The 14,038-nt window shown below is 30.2% G+C and overlaps 2 protein-coding genes across 2 annotated transcripts; both read right to left on the bottom strand.

The window, feature by feature from the left end:
- Window positions 1-4,098: 4,098 nt before the first annotated feature.
- On the bottom strand, window positions 4,099-5,998 carry LOC111676020. Its single transcript, XM_023436901.2, has 3 exons — window positions 5,692-5,998; window positions 4,780-5,637; window positions 4,099-4,448 (listed from the first exon to the last, which is right to left on the bottom strand). Exons 1-3 carry the CDS (start codon window positions 5,888-5,890, stop codon window positions 4,261-4,263), a joined length of 1,245 nt encoding a protein of 414 aa, XP_023292669.2. The 5' UTR covers window positions 5,891-5,998; the 3' UTR covers window positions 4,099-4,260.
- Window positions 5,999-11,939: 5,941 nt separating this feature from the next.
- On the bottom strand, window positions 11,940-13,505 carry LOC111676010. Its single transcript, XM_023436893.2, has 2 exons — window positions 12,414-13,505; window positions 11,940-12,340 (listed from the first exon to the last, which is right to left on the bottom strand). The coding sequence occupies exons 1-2, from the start codon at window positions 13,450-13,452 to the stop codon at window positions 12,147-12,149; spliced, it is 1,233 nt and encodes a 410-aa protein (XP_023292661.2). The 5' UTR covers window positions 13,453-13,505; the 3' UTR covers window positions 11,940-12,146.
- Between the last annotated feature and the right edge of the window lie 533 nt (window positions 13,506-14,038).

Here is a 14,038-nt window from a genome sequence, read left to right as displayed (position 1 = left end):
TAATTTTTGTTCAATCGATTAGATTTCTTTTCGTAAACGAAATGTTTATGGTAGTGAGAGTTTTTGTTTGCCTCAAATAAATTCTGGTAGATAACAGAGAACAAAAAGTCATATTTGTATATTCTCAGAATATATGACGTGAGAGAATAAACAAGTGATTCGGGAAAATAATACAATTGTAAAACATATGATACCCTACCCAAGTAATGATTATATTAAAAATGTTATTTATTTATTGTTATAATGCTGTTGAATTCTTATTTACTTCGGATGTATGTAGTAAATAAGTACGTTTTCAATTTAAAAACAAGTAAGAAGAATGAGGCCCTATAATTTTAAAGTTCATCAGGTTCATTAAGACTAATATATAACTTGGTTTTGCCACATTTTGTCAAGATACGAGTATATTAAACATAATTATTAACTTAAAAGCCCTATTTGGCGGTTTCAGTTCTATGGGGCTTAGGTGAAATAATGGACCGATGTTAACTATTTTCAATAGACTTCGTCTACAGTACCATAAAAGATCATGTGCTAAATTTCATTGATTTATCTCCAAATTTGCGACCTGTAGCTTGATTACAAGGTTTACAAGCTCTATTCGGGGGTTCAGTTGTATGGGGGCTAGGTGAAATAATGGACCGATGGTGATCATTTTCAATAGGCTTCGTCTACGGTATAATTGAATATCATGTGCCAAATTTCATTGGCACAAAATTGCGACCTGTAGTTTGATTACAATGTTTACAAGCCTTATTCGGGGGAACATTTGTATGGGGGCTAGGTGGACCGACCTCAACCATTTTCAATTTGGTTCGTCCCTGTGAAGATCATGTACAAAATTTCATTCAATTATCTTAAAAATTGCGGCCTGTAGTTTGATTACAAGGTTTACATGGACGGACGGACATAGCTAAATCGACTCAGAAAATGATTCTGAGCCGATTGGTATACTTTAAGGTGGGTATAGGACTAATATTATTGTGCGTTCCAAACTTCAGCACAAACCTAATATACCCTCCCCTCTAAAGTGATGTAGGGTATAATGATGTTTAGTATACAAATTTCAGCGATTTTAAACTTTTTCAATAGCCATCATCCATCGCCTACGACTTATATTTATATGCGTTTTCAACATCATCATAAATCAATAATACCCATCACTATAGTAAAGAGTGCACATAATGAGTGTATTGACTACATTTTGAGCTAAATTTGCACAAATGTACGTATTGTTCAATAATTAAATGTAGTTTAAATGGAACGACAGCCTATTATGCGAATCGCGATAGCACTGTAATTAAATGAGATCACAGAAAAAAATTTTCAAAATTTTTACTAGAATCGTAAACTTGTAAAATTACTCTTCTCTCAAAAATTGCATAAATAAAAAAAATTTTATTATATGTTCTCAAAAAAGAAAAAAAAAATAAATAAAAAATAAATAAATGAATAAATGTATCTCTCTCTTTCTCATTTCAAAACAATCAAAATTCAAGATTATTTTCAAATTATATATATCAAAGAGAATGCATCAGATATCTTATCTGTGCTGTTAATTAATTTGTTTGTAGGTGATAAGAATATTTTTGTGTTATACTGCAAATCTGGTAATGGTATTGATTCACGTAATGATAAGTCGTACAACCTGCACCCTTTATGGGGGTTTTATTAATTTATTAATGAAATATTTATACTATGAATCTATGAATCTATTTTATGAAGAACCGATTTAAATAAAAAAGTACATATACACACAAACATTATATTTTAACGTATTAAAAAGTGTGATATTTGATTGATGGCACATCATTATCTCGCTGCTATGCTAATTTTTTTGACAAGAAAATTTTTTCAAGAAGGTCAAAGTTATAGCTGTTTTTTTCGAAAATATCCTCAAAAATATCTCTCTAAATATTATTGAAAAAAAAGTTTATGAAATATTTAATACTCACCCATGGCTATTAATCTGTGCAAAAATCTCATTCATTGAAATTGGTCCATATTATAGGCATTGCCCCATACCATTAGTATTTGAAAAAAACTCGCAAAAATAAGTTTTGTGAAAAACTCGATCACTCTGTCGAAAAGGTCTAGAACATCCGAAAATTACTTATAAATATATATAATTGCAAGAGTCACGGTGAAATTTGGTATATTAAACTTAACTATATGTAAGTACAAAAGCTTCATTTGGCTATGGTAGTCACCGATTAATTGAAATCTGTTAACCCCGATACATTCTCCGCCCAAATCAGAAAAGACAATTATCGTAACCAACGTAGTTATAACTAAATATATTTATTCAAGTAATGATCATGCACCACCATAAGTATAATCGTGCTAAGAACTTTGCTAATCCGGATACATTCTTATCTATTCCTACTATTGTATAGCAACACCTCCTAGGTGACAACAATTCTTACTGAAATAGCACCATCTCCTGTCAATACATGACTAAAGGAATCATTGACGAAAATATGACAACTAGATCCCGTGCTTCCAGATAAGAACTACATATTATTAGGCAGGATTTAAACTCTCACAGGTTACTACAGGTCGCAATTTGCAAGATAATTTGATAAAAATTCAATTTTTCCATTATTCTAAGACAAACTTATTTGTCTTAATTTGTTAAACCTTTACTTTAATGTTCACAGATTAGACTTTCTCGTTTTTCCAAGGTCTCAAATATGGCCAAAAACAGGGTCTTTCATTTGATGAAATTTATCACATACTATTCTCTACAAGAGCTAACGCTATTGAAAATGATTAAAATCGGTCTAATATTTTGCCTATGCCCTATACAATAAAATTTGTTACATTATCTTCTATGGTACCGTAGACGAAGCCTATTGAAACTGGTTATCATCAGTTCATTATTTTAACTAGCCTCCATACAACTGAACCCCCGAATAGTGCTTGTAAACATTGTAATCAAATAATTCAATGAAATTTGGCACATGATCTTTTATGCTACTGTAGAAAAAGCCTATTGAAAATGAAACCGCCAAATAGGGATTTTAAGTTCATAATTATGTTTAATATATTCGTATCTCGACAAAAAGCTGCAAAACCAAGTTCTATACTAGTCTTGATGACCCTGATGAACTTTATAATTATAGGGCCTCATTTGTCGATTTAGCTATGTCCATCTGTCTGTATGACCATGTAAAACTTGTGCACAAGATAATTTGTTCAATATAGTTAAAATCGGTTGATTGTTTCGCCTAGCCAACGTACAACCATACCCCCAAATAGGACTTGAACTTACAAATGTTTACATCAGTGTTGCTCAAACACATACTACAATAGACTATCATAGTTTTATTTGTGTTGTTAAAGCAGCAGAGAACAGAATTCAATTCAAATTAAAATTATACTAATAAAATGACTACAAACTATAAAATATATGCTAACTGTCAAATATTTATAATGGATTTTGACAGCCAGTGTATATCAATGTCTATATATAAAAAACTATCAACTGTTCTGTCATGTTCTCCTACATTAATTCGGCTTTCTCAAAATATTGTTGTTGTGTTTCTGTGTGTATTTTAAAAACGCCGTGAACAGACCTTGCTTCGACAAGTGCTGATCAGCAACTGATTTGATTTTGTTCTTCAAGTTGACAGCAAATCAACTGATATTGCTCATTATAAAAAGAAGAAGAATTAAATCTATAGTATATGTGTATCAACTTAGCGTCAGCAGAATTTTCTTACCCTATCACGCGTGCTATGTTATGGCAATATTGATCTTCTCTGGTTTACATGGACAGCCAACCAGCCGGACAGACGGACACACGGATTAAAATTAAAAGGTTTAGGTTCTCTTATAAGAAAGAAAGGTGTGAAAGGAATGGTCTAATTATACATTTATAGACGTACAGAATTATATCGTTTAACTGTCTCACATAAACATTTGGTTGGGGCTTGTCCAATTTTAATAATTTCCAAGTTAAATGTAAAATTTCATTAAATATCTTTGTAATATGTCGAGAAAAATTATCTGCAATCTTTTCAAAATTGTTTAAGCTTATTGTGAGAAAAGTAATTAACAGTTTTTTAAGGGCATTATATTTTATATGTATAAATTTTGTGTATATTATAAACTGTAAATAATTAAGCTATCTAAAAAGAAAAATTAAGTTATCTAAAAAGAAAAACAAATCAATCTTTTCATTAATTTAGTTAATATAAATTTACTTAATTACACTAACATACTACAACGACATACATGTGCATATATTTGTTAATCCTATATAGCACCACGATTATACAGCCAAGGTAAAATCAGTTCACTATGTTTACGATAACGAGCATTTGAATACATTTGGATTTTTAATTTCATGCCAGCATCATCTTCACCAATAAAATTTTCAATATTTGCATTTTCATTTGGATCTAAAAGTACTGCGGCCATAACACCAATCACAGTAGATAAACCTTAAATAAATTTTAAAATACAAATATTAAAATATGTAATAATTTATAGTTGGGCATGGCCAACCATATCATACCCTACACCTGTAATTGTGTTAAAGTTCAGAAATATTTAACAAAATGTTTTGTCGATTTTTGAAGATTTACATGGAAATACAAACGGATAGACAGATGGAGGGACATAGCTATATCCACACAGAGAGTTATTCTGAGTCGATTGGTTTAAGGTGCGTGTAGAATCTATATTTTTGGGCGTTGCAAACATAAGCAATCACAATAGTGGTGTAGGGTATAAATACCTTCTACATATGTCCTAGTCACAATATAAACTTACCCCATGGATGATGTTTATGTAAACTAATATGAATATCTTTAAGAGTGGGTATCTTTCTAGAGTAATTCAATAATTTAAGATTTTTCAATAGCTCATTGTGATAGTACTTAATGAAATAGTCAAAATATTTAATTTTCAATTCATATTTCGTAGACGATAGCAGAAAATAGTACAAATCTTGAGCAGGAGTTCCATAACGTGGTATTTGATAATCAACCAAAAAGGTTTCTTTAATTTTACCAGTATCATCATGCTTAAACATAACATTATTGGACCAACAATCACCATGATTTAAAACATTAAATTCATTCAAATCCAACTTGGCGGCATTATAAAGTTCATCCGTTCTGCCATCGAGTTGTTCACACATACGTTCATAGTATAATTCATGGCCGTCATAGGATTTTACACAATCCAAATGAACTTTATACATACTTCCAAACATTGTTTTTGCCATTTCACGAGTTTCCTCTTTAACGAATCCTTCACAAATACTTTTATCATAAGGGCCCTTCAAAGCGACACGATTTGCAGAAGCTGCATGCCATTGTGCCAGTTTTTTAAGCACTGCATGAGTATGTTCCATGTCTAAGCCTTCCAAACGATTAACATTTTCAAAACCTTCGGGTTTTAAATCCTCTAAAAGTATATAAGGTTGATCGGTGGTGAGTAAGTAAGATTTGGCACTAAATCTCACCTCCACCCCAACATCTTTATACATTTGTTCTAATTCTGGGACTATATCACGATACATCGTAGCTTCGACATCAAAAATATTATTAGTTTTCATCATTTGACGAAACATTTCACTATCATGAGCTGTCTTCAACATTAGGGTAATAGATTTTGATGAACCATCTAAAAAGAAATCCATTAAAATCACCCGACACAAAGACAATTTTCAATACTAACCCTTTAATTCAATTTCAGCCTCTATACGCAACATAATAGTAGCATAATTTTCACCAGCACTCAAAGCTCGTTTAGCTTGAAAATTCTTCGTTTGATAAAATTGAGATTCTATTTCTTTAAAAACCGGTTCGAATAAGAAAACCTTAATCCACGATGGTATATCGTTTGCAATTGCTGTCGTTTCCTGATCATTAACCATATTTGATCTAACAATATAATTTCTATTAAAGTGAATTATTACTTTAAACAATCACAGTTAAATCTGAAAAAAACTTGATCTAACAATTAGACGTTAAATAGAATTCAATGTTCTCACACTTGATGAAAAAATATAACTAACTGAAATTATTCTCTATTTAGAATACTTATACTTAGGTTTCATAGTGTTTTCAGCAGAAAAAAACTATGGGCGCTTTTAAATCTGAGAACCAAATTGATAAAAAGCTTTTTTTACACAAACACATGAAATATTAGTTCATATGCTTTAGAATCTAAAGTTTAGATTAAATAAAATATGTAGATATTGTTATTTTTACCAGTTCCACTTATATATCAAAGATAAATATTTTTAACAGCATCTTTAAATAGAATTAAATGTAAACAATATTTTTCAATTTGTTCGTTTCCAGCTAAAAATCTTGAAATTTTGATAATAAGTAGTTTAGATAATGTAGTTAGTTAATACATTACCAAGTAATGAGTGGTCGTTCTCTATAACATTATTTTATTTTCTAATGGGATTTGTAGCCAATTATCTAGAGAATCAGTCCAACGAACCCAAAGTTTGTTTTTCGAATCATAGCATCCAAGCAAAAACTGGGTAATGGCTTTTAATTGTAATTACTTACCTAATAACATACTTTTCAATGACGCTTGTGGTAAGTACTTGACTCCAATGACATTTTACATTCTTACATGTTAATGAAAGTTTTTACTGGTATAATAAATACAATACAAAAATACCTGGCTGTAACCAGTTATTTTTTTAACCTCGTCGATTAGGAGTATTATGGTAAAGTAATTATTTCATATATTACTTGGTAATAAGTGGTCGTTATCAATAACATTAGTTAATTTGTTTGAATATGATTTGTAGGTAATTGTGTATTGCATATGTTTATAAAAGAAAACTAGTTCTAAACCTAGTCGATATTAAAAGTTTATTTTAAAGAAATATTTATTAAAAGTTTTGTGTAAAACACATATCAGATAGTATAATAGAAAATAACTGCAAAGTCGATTTTAAATCCGAGAAAGACGGGAAAGTACAATAAGTAGTTATTCACCCAAAAAGTAAGTGCTTAGAATTTGCTCCTAAATTACTTGTCAACTTACTGGGTAAGTAAAAATTTTGCTGGGAATAGAGACCAGTGCCTCGTTTCTGTAACTCTCGCATCGAGAAGTTTCTCGCATGAAACAGTGAAATTGAAGAAAAAACAATGTGAATTGAAGCAAAATATAATTTCTCACATGCAAATGTTTCTGTGAGAACTATCTGTCATTTATGTTTTTTGACTTAGGTTATTGGAAATTTGTGAGTAAAAGTGTTTCTGTAAGAAAATTTTGTGAGAAGTTTGTCACATGAACTGTCAAAAAAAACTCACATTTTAAAACGGTGCGGAAAGGAAAATTTTAAGTAAATAAAATTTAATTTAAACATGAATTATATAAAACAATGAAGATTAAAATAAATATTGTTCACCAATTTTTAGAAAATAGGAGGAATTTTGGATATACAGAAGCAAATGCTAAAAAAGTACGTGATCATAAACTTAGAATTTGCCAAGGGCAAATTTAGTGGGATAATTTTTCGAACAATTTTCATTTAATTTCTATATTTTTTGTTTATTTATTCTTCGTTTATAAATTTGTTCGGTAATTTTTGTTTTATTCTTTTAATTTTTGTGTTTTTGACAGCTGTTTTATTGGAAATTTCCAATGAAAACGTAATTCGTGCAGCCTCTTTTCACTTTAAGTTACAGAAACACTTTTTACTCACAAATCGAGAAACGATGGAATTTTTTGTTTCACACTTCTCGATGTGAGAACTTCCCACTCAAAGTTACAGAAACGGGGTACAGAAAACTTTAAAAACTTACTAATCATAGAAACGACAAAAAATATCATCTTAACTTGGATTCAGTATCGCCATTATGCTATATTTAACTAAAATTCCATTCATTACTTACTATACTAATTGAATGTAATGCATATGGTATAAAGTAGTCATTGAAGAGTAAGTTTCTCGAGTTAATAAAAGTTGTAAATTAGTTTTACCTTTTTAATGTTTTATTTTGCTCGATTATGGACCAATTCTCACAAATTTTTATTAGATCGATTAAAATATATATAATAATGTATAGAATATACAGATTTTCTCACCGTATTTGAAGAATTTATTTAATTTCGCTGGACGGTAAGGTGAGTAATGTTAGATCAGATTGGACATATTCGATGTTTGCGAAATTACTTTGAATTTAGAAACCGCTGAACTTGACTGTAAACTACTATCAACTTCATTTTAACTAGACTATATATAAAGTATAATCTAGACCATAGAATATACTAGACACTAGAGATAGACTACACTATAAAAACTACACCATAAACCAGTGCAAGAATTTACGACTAGACTATAAATAGACTGGGCAAGAAGATAATGTTAAGTACGTAAGGTGTAATTCTTGACCAGAAATTAAAATGGAGACACCAACTAGAGGATAAAATCAACAAGGCACATTTGTCTACTACGTCAACTATCTATGTTGTTAGATTGATATGTATTTAAGATATAGGCCGCACTTACGGTCAAATGGTCAAATGGTTCAAAAGTGGTTATAAGACTCGTCATCAATCTTTATAGGACACATTGGAAGGATATACACAATCATCGGAGGTGTTTGATGGTATACCAGATACAGATTATCTCGGAAACTTTGAAACGCTGATTTTAGATAAAATGTCTTGATCAAGCGGAACAATAGAACAAATTCCAGGAGAAATCTGTTTCTCTAAATTGGGGTACAAAGTGGGCCTTTTGTTCAATATTGAAAACCCAGATAATAAAATATACAATCGTTTACATAACACAAGCTTTCAGGCAAAAGTCCGAGCAATAACGGTGTAAATTAGATTAGAATAAATATGGCTCCCGCAGAGCTTAACATATTTATCGACAGCCAGAAGATAATTAGAGCAATAACAGATAATTAAAATAAAATCTAAAACCGTATTGGATTTTAAGAAAGCTTTAAATGAATACACTCCGTTAATGTTGGGTTACATTATGCCGGTACTTCACCACTCGTTAGAAGTCGGCAACGAATATACCATATACCAAAATCATTCTACGCGACGAAAGCTGAATTAAAAATTAGGGTCAGAGAATCCCCCAAGGCCTCTTGTAATAATGAAAAGGTGGGTGAAAACATAAAGGGTGATTCTGATGAAAGCAAGAGGAGAAATCTCTTCAAAATAAGCCAGTCTGAAGATAGCATGATGGTACGTATTTTGAGTAGACGCACAGGATTATTGACACAGTTGGACGTACGGATTCAGACGAATCAAGATCGCAGTAACATAGATCCAAGTATCTTGAGAGTGATATTATTTCTGAACATTCATTGAACTATTTTTTTTTAAGAAACAAAAATTTTTCCTGATAAACAAGAGTTGTTTTGTATTATGTTTCGATCAAAAATTAAGTGGTACCAAGTACTAGATATAACTTATGTACTAGATATAACTTATGTGTTAAATGTTTGTGTAAACTTATGTGAATATCAGATAGAGTGGGTATCTTTTTGGAGTAATTCAATAATTTAAGATTTTTCAAAAGCTCCGTGTGATAGTACTTAATGAAATAATCAAAGTATTTAATTTTCAATTCATATTTCGTAGAAGATAACAGAAAATAGTACAAATCTTGAGCAGGAGTTCCATAACGTGGTATTTAATAATCAACCAAAAAGGTTTATTTAATTTTACCAATGTCATTATGCTTAAACATAACATTATTGGACCAAGAATCACCATGATTTAAAACATTAAAACATCAAATCCAACTTGGCGGTATTATAAAGTTCATCCGTTCTGCCATCGAGTTGTTCACACATACGTTCATGGTATAATTCATGACCTTCATAGGATTTTGAGCAATCTAAATGGACTTTAAACAAATTTCTAAACAAAGTTTCTGTTAATTCACGAGTTTCTTCTTTGATATATCCCTCACAAATACTTCCATCATAGGGACCCTTTAAAGCTACACGATTTGCAGAAGCTGCATGCCACTGTGCCTACCCACTAAAGTGGTGTTGGGTATAAAAAATTGATTTGGTAAGCTTGTGTAATATATTTACCAAAGGAGGTGAAAAGTAAAAACATGCATATTCATTTGAAATTTTCAAGTGGTACTTAGATAAAAAGTTTATATTTTTTCTAAGATTCATTAAATTGAATGCAGTTCGATTTTGAAAAAAAAAATTCTAACTGGCGGAAATTTTTGATTATCATTAACATGACAGAATGCATTTTTAACAAAATTTATTTAGAACATTGTCAACGAGATTCTCTTACAAGGTGCTTTTTTCGAAAAGATTTGCAATTCTCTTTTCGTATCGAAAGTACAATTTTCGATTTACTATGTTATCTATGTTAACAAATGCCTTCTTTATGTTTTAGTCAAAAAATAAAGTAAACATTAGCATTAAAGGTAAAAGCTTCATATAAGCTTTTACCATTAACAAAAATTATGAAATACTTTATCAACAACTAACTATGTGTTCAAGATAGAGATAGATTATCTCCCAATTTGCTAAAAATATATATCATTCAAAGAAATAGTTCTAAGACCTAAGTTCTAAGGCGATAAAGACATGAGAATTACAGGAAAAATCTGACATTTGAAACATGAGTTATGAAATTCGCTACCGAATTTCATGCAAAATGTGTTCGTAATTCAAACTACACCCCCTTTTTGAAAAATTACATTAAAGCTAATTACTGTCATAAAAATGCGAGTACGGAGATGATATTTAATGTAAACAAGAACTATATGAACCAAAGTTTATACTTAGGAACATAATTCTTCATTCCGAATTTAATGTGGACTGACCCCCTTATAAAAGTTTCCCCTCAGAAACGAGTTTTTGTTATTAAAGTACGAGTTTCCTTATTTAAAATTCGAGTATTGCGATGAAATTTGACATCAACGTTTGTACACAATTTCATGAGTATCGATTCATAATTGACGCATTTAGAAAATTACTCATACGCTCACAGTTTAAGAATTTACAAAACATATTTTGTTTTAAAAAATTAATATTTTGTTATTTTTTTATTTTGCTTTAAAAAATTAATATCTTGTTATTTCAAAAGAGCTTAGTTCTTAATTGACTTACTTAAGCCATATTCCAAATATCACCCTGGTGTTTATAGAGGAGCATTTCCTTTACGGTATGTGTTAGACGTTTTGATGTTGGGCACAGCCGAATATAACACTCTCACTTGTTGTTTTTTAAAAGGCACTTTTTAAGTTTTTTATAATAATGAACCCAGAAACATGAAATTAACTATGTAAAGTCCGGATTTAAAAAAGGGATTTTTTGATATTTTTTGTTTTACAAAAGGTACTTTTTGAATTTTCTATAATACTGAACCTTGAAACACGAAATTAAGTATATATAGTCGGATTTAGGTGAGAACTCAGTAGTTTTTAATTTGCTATAATATTGAACATAGAAATATGATATTAAGTATGTAGAGTCTGAATTAGGTGTAAACCCATAGAAAGGTTTTGGGTACGTTTAATACCCTACAACACTTTAGTGGAGAGGGTATATTGGGTTTGTGCTGATGTTTGTAACATACAAAAATATATGTTCTATACCCACCTTAAAGTATACCAATCGGCTTAGAATCGTTTTCTAAGTCGTAGCTATGTCCGTCCGTCTGGCCGGCTGGCTGTCCATGTAAACCTTGTGCGCAAGGTACAGGTCTTATTTTTTTTTGTTATACAAGCCTTGATGACCTTGCCAAATATCGCGATTAAATTCAGCACAAATAAATATTATATAAATATAAATAAATTCACAGAAATTTATAGGGCTTGGTCCATATTTTCCATAACTGATGTAGGGTATTATATGGTCGGTATGGAAGACTTTTTGGTACTGACTGTATTTTTTAACACATCATGGTGAAGGATATATAAGACTTGGCACAGCCGAATATAAAACTTTTACTTGTTTAAATGATACTTTTTGAATAATATTTTATATGGGAGATATCACAACTCGTGGTTGTGAATGCTTTAAAACGATTTCTTTACAAAATTTTTAAAAGTGATACTTTCTATCTTGATTTGTGTCAAACTTTCAAGACTTCAACTGATATCAAATTTATATTAAAAACATCATAATTTTAACAAAAATACAGTAATTTACTTAAAAAATCTAAGATTCTAAAACACCTCTGCAGCTTAACCAGGGTAAAACAACTTCCAAATGTTTAGCAACACGTTCATTGGAATACATAAATTCTTTAAATTTATCCGCTTCCTGGCCATCACCAACTAAATTATCAACTGAAGCTTTATCGGAAGGATCACACAAAACGGCTGGCATTGTTACAAGAGCAGAAAATAAACCTATTTCGATATTAAAAAAAAACATAAATATATAATTAATTTTATCCAATAGAACAGTAATTACTATACATACCCCATTTACCATGTCTTATAGTACTCATGTATATATCTTTTAGTTTTGGTAAAGATTTACCATATTTCAAAAGTTTTAAATGATCAATTAAATGATCATAATAGTATTTTAGCATATAATCAAATTTATTAATTTTTATATTCAACTGAGCTGATGTTATTATGAAGTATAGCAGATCTTGTGCTGGAGTACCATAACTGGGTATTTGTAAGTCTACGAAGAAAGTTTCTTGCAGTTTTCCTTCTTTGTTATATTGAAACATTATATTATTAGACCAACAATCACCATGATTTAAAACATTAAATTCTTGTTCATATCTGGCACATTCCATGTAAAGTAATTCAGTTAAATTGTCTTTTAAACCTTCTAATTGCTGTTGGTATATTACAAGATTTGGCGACTTTTTTATGGCATTAAATAAATGTTTTAAAGAACTTTCGAGCATTGTTTTAAACACATCTTTGCCACTATCTATAAACATACCTTTCGAATATTTATATTCATAGGGTCCTTTATTTGCAATTCTTACTGCTGATGCTGCATGCCACTGAGCCATCTTTATTAAAACTGCTTCACAATGCTCCATATTTAAACTTTCCTGTCTGGGAGCATTTTTAAAACCTTTTTTTGTCAGATCTTCAAGTAATATATAATCCTCTTGAGTGGACATTTTAAAAGCTTTGGCGCCAAATTTAACTTTCAAACCTATATTGGCATACATTTTCTCAAATTCTGGTACAACTTCTTGATACATACCCATTTCGGTGCTAAACATATCCCATTTGGTCATTTCTTTTTTAAAAAATTCACTATCGTGAGCCACTTTTAGCATAAAACTTTCTTTATGGATCTCACCATTATCGAGTAAAACATCTATTTCTATTTTGATCATAACTGTGGTATAATTTTCTCCCGGCGCTAAAGCAGGGAAAGCCTTAAAGTTGAGTATTTTTTTAAAATCTCCCAAAGTGTCGTGCAAAGCATTTTCAAAGAGATTTGATTTAATCCAATTCGGTATATTATCTATATTTGTAGACATAGTAGGTGATAATTATATTTTTAGCGTTGTTTTTTTTTATTGATGTGTTCTATTTGAAATTCTATTTACTACTGACATCAAATAAATTGTTTTATTAATGCTAGTAATGCAAAGCTTTTTATTTCTATTAATTTTGCGTTTTAATTTAGGTAATAACAATATGAGTGCTATTTGATTGTTTTATAAATAAAAAAAAGTAGTTTTTGATACCCAGGAAAAATTCGCAAAAAATTGGCGTTTTAAATAATTTGCTCAAAAACAAGCGTTCAAATGTTATTCATTTATATTTAGTAGTTTCTGATAACGGTGCTTGAAAATTACAAAAAAAGTCTTTATTTTCGATATAGCCTGAAATTTTTATTTATGACTTTTAACTTTGTAAACAGATGCTGATTTTCAATACCAAACTGCTTAGGATTATAATGAACATTTTGGATAAATTTAGCAGACTTTCTTTACTTAGTTTTAACGTGACAGACAGCTGAATCGACACATAATTTCATATATGCCCCCTGTTACCAGTGATGGTGGTGGAGGATGTAGTTAGTTAGGTAGCTAGTTAGATAGTTAGTTAGTTAGTTAGTTA

The sequence above is a fragment of the Lucilia cuprina genome, chromosome 4 (genome assembly GCF_022045245.1).
Source record: "Lucilia cuprina isolate Lc7/37 chromosome 4, ASM2204524v1, whole genome shotgun sequence".
NCBI lineage: Eukaryota > Metazoa > Arthropoda > Insecta > Diptera > Calliphoridae > Lucilia > Lucilia cuprina.
Note: the sequence above shows the minus strand (reverse complement) of the source record. Positions and strands in the feature narration are given on the sequence as shown.

Coding starts and splice junctions, on each gene's coding strand:
- LOC111676020 (XM_023436901.2), bottom strand. CDS start 5,890: ATGGTTAATGATCAGGAAACGACAGCAATTGCAAACGATATACCATCG. Junction 5,638..5,691: donor GGCTGAAATTGAATTAAAGG/GTTAGTATTGAA, acceptor ATTTCTTTTTAG/ATGGTTCATCAAAATCTATT. Junction 4,449..4,779: donor ACATAAACATCATCCATGGG/GTAAGTTTATAT, acceptor AATTTATTTAAG/GTTTATCTACTGTGATTGGT.
- LOC111676010 (XM_023436893.2), bottom strand. CDS start 13,452: ATGTCTACAAATATAGATAATATACCGAATTGGATTAAATCAAATCTC. Junction 12,341..12,413: donor TATAAGACATGGTAAATGGG/GTATGTATAGTA, acceptor ATATCGAAATAG/GTTTATTTTCTGCTCTTGTA.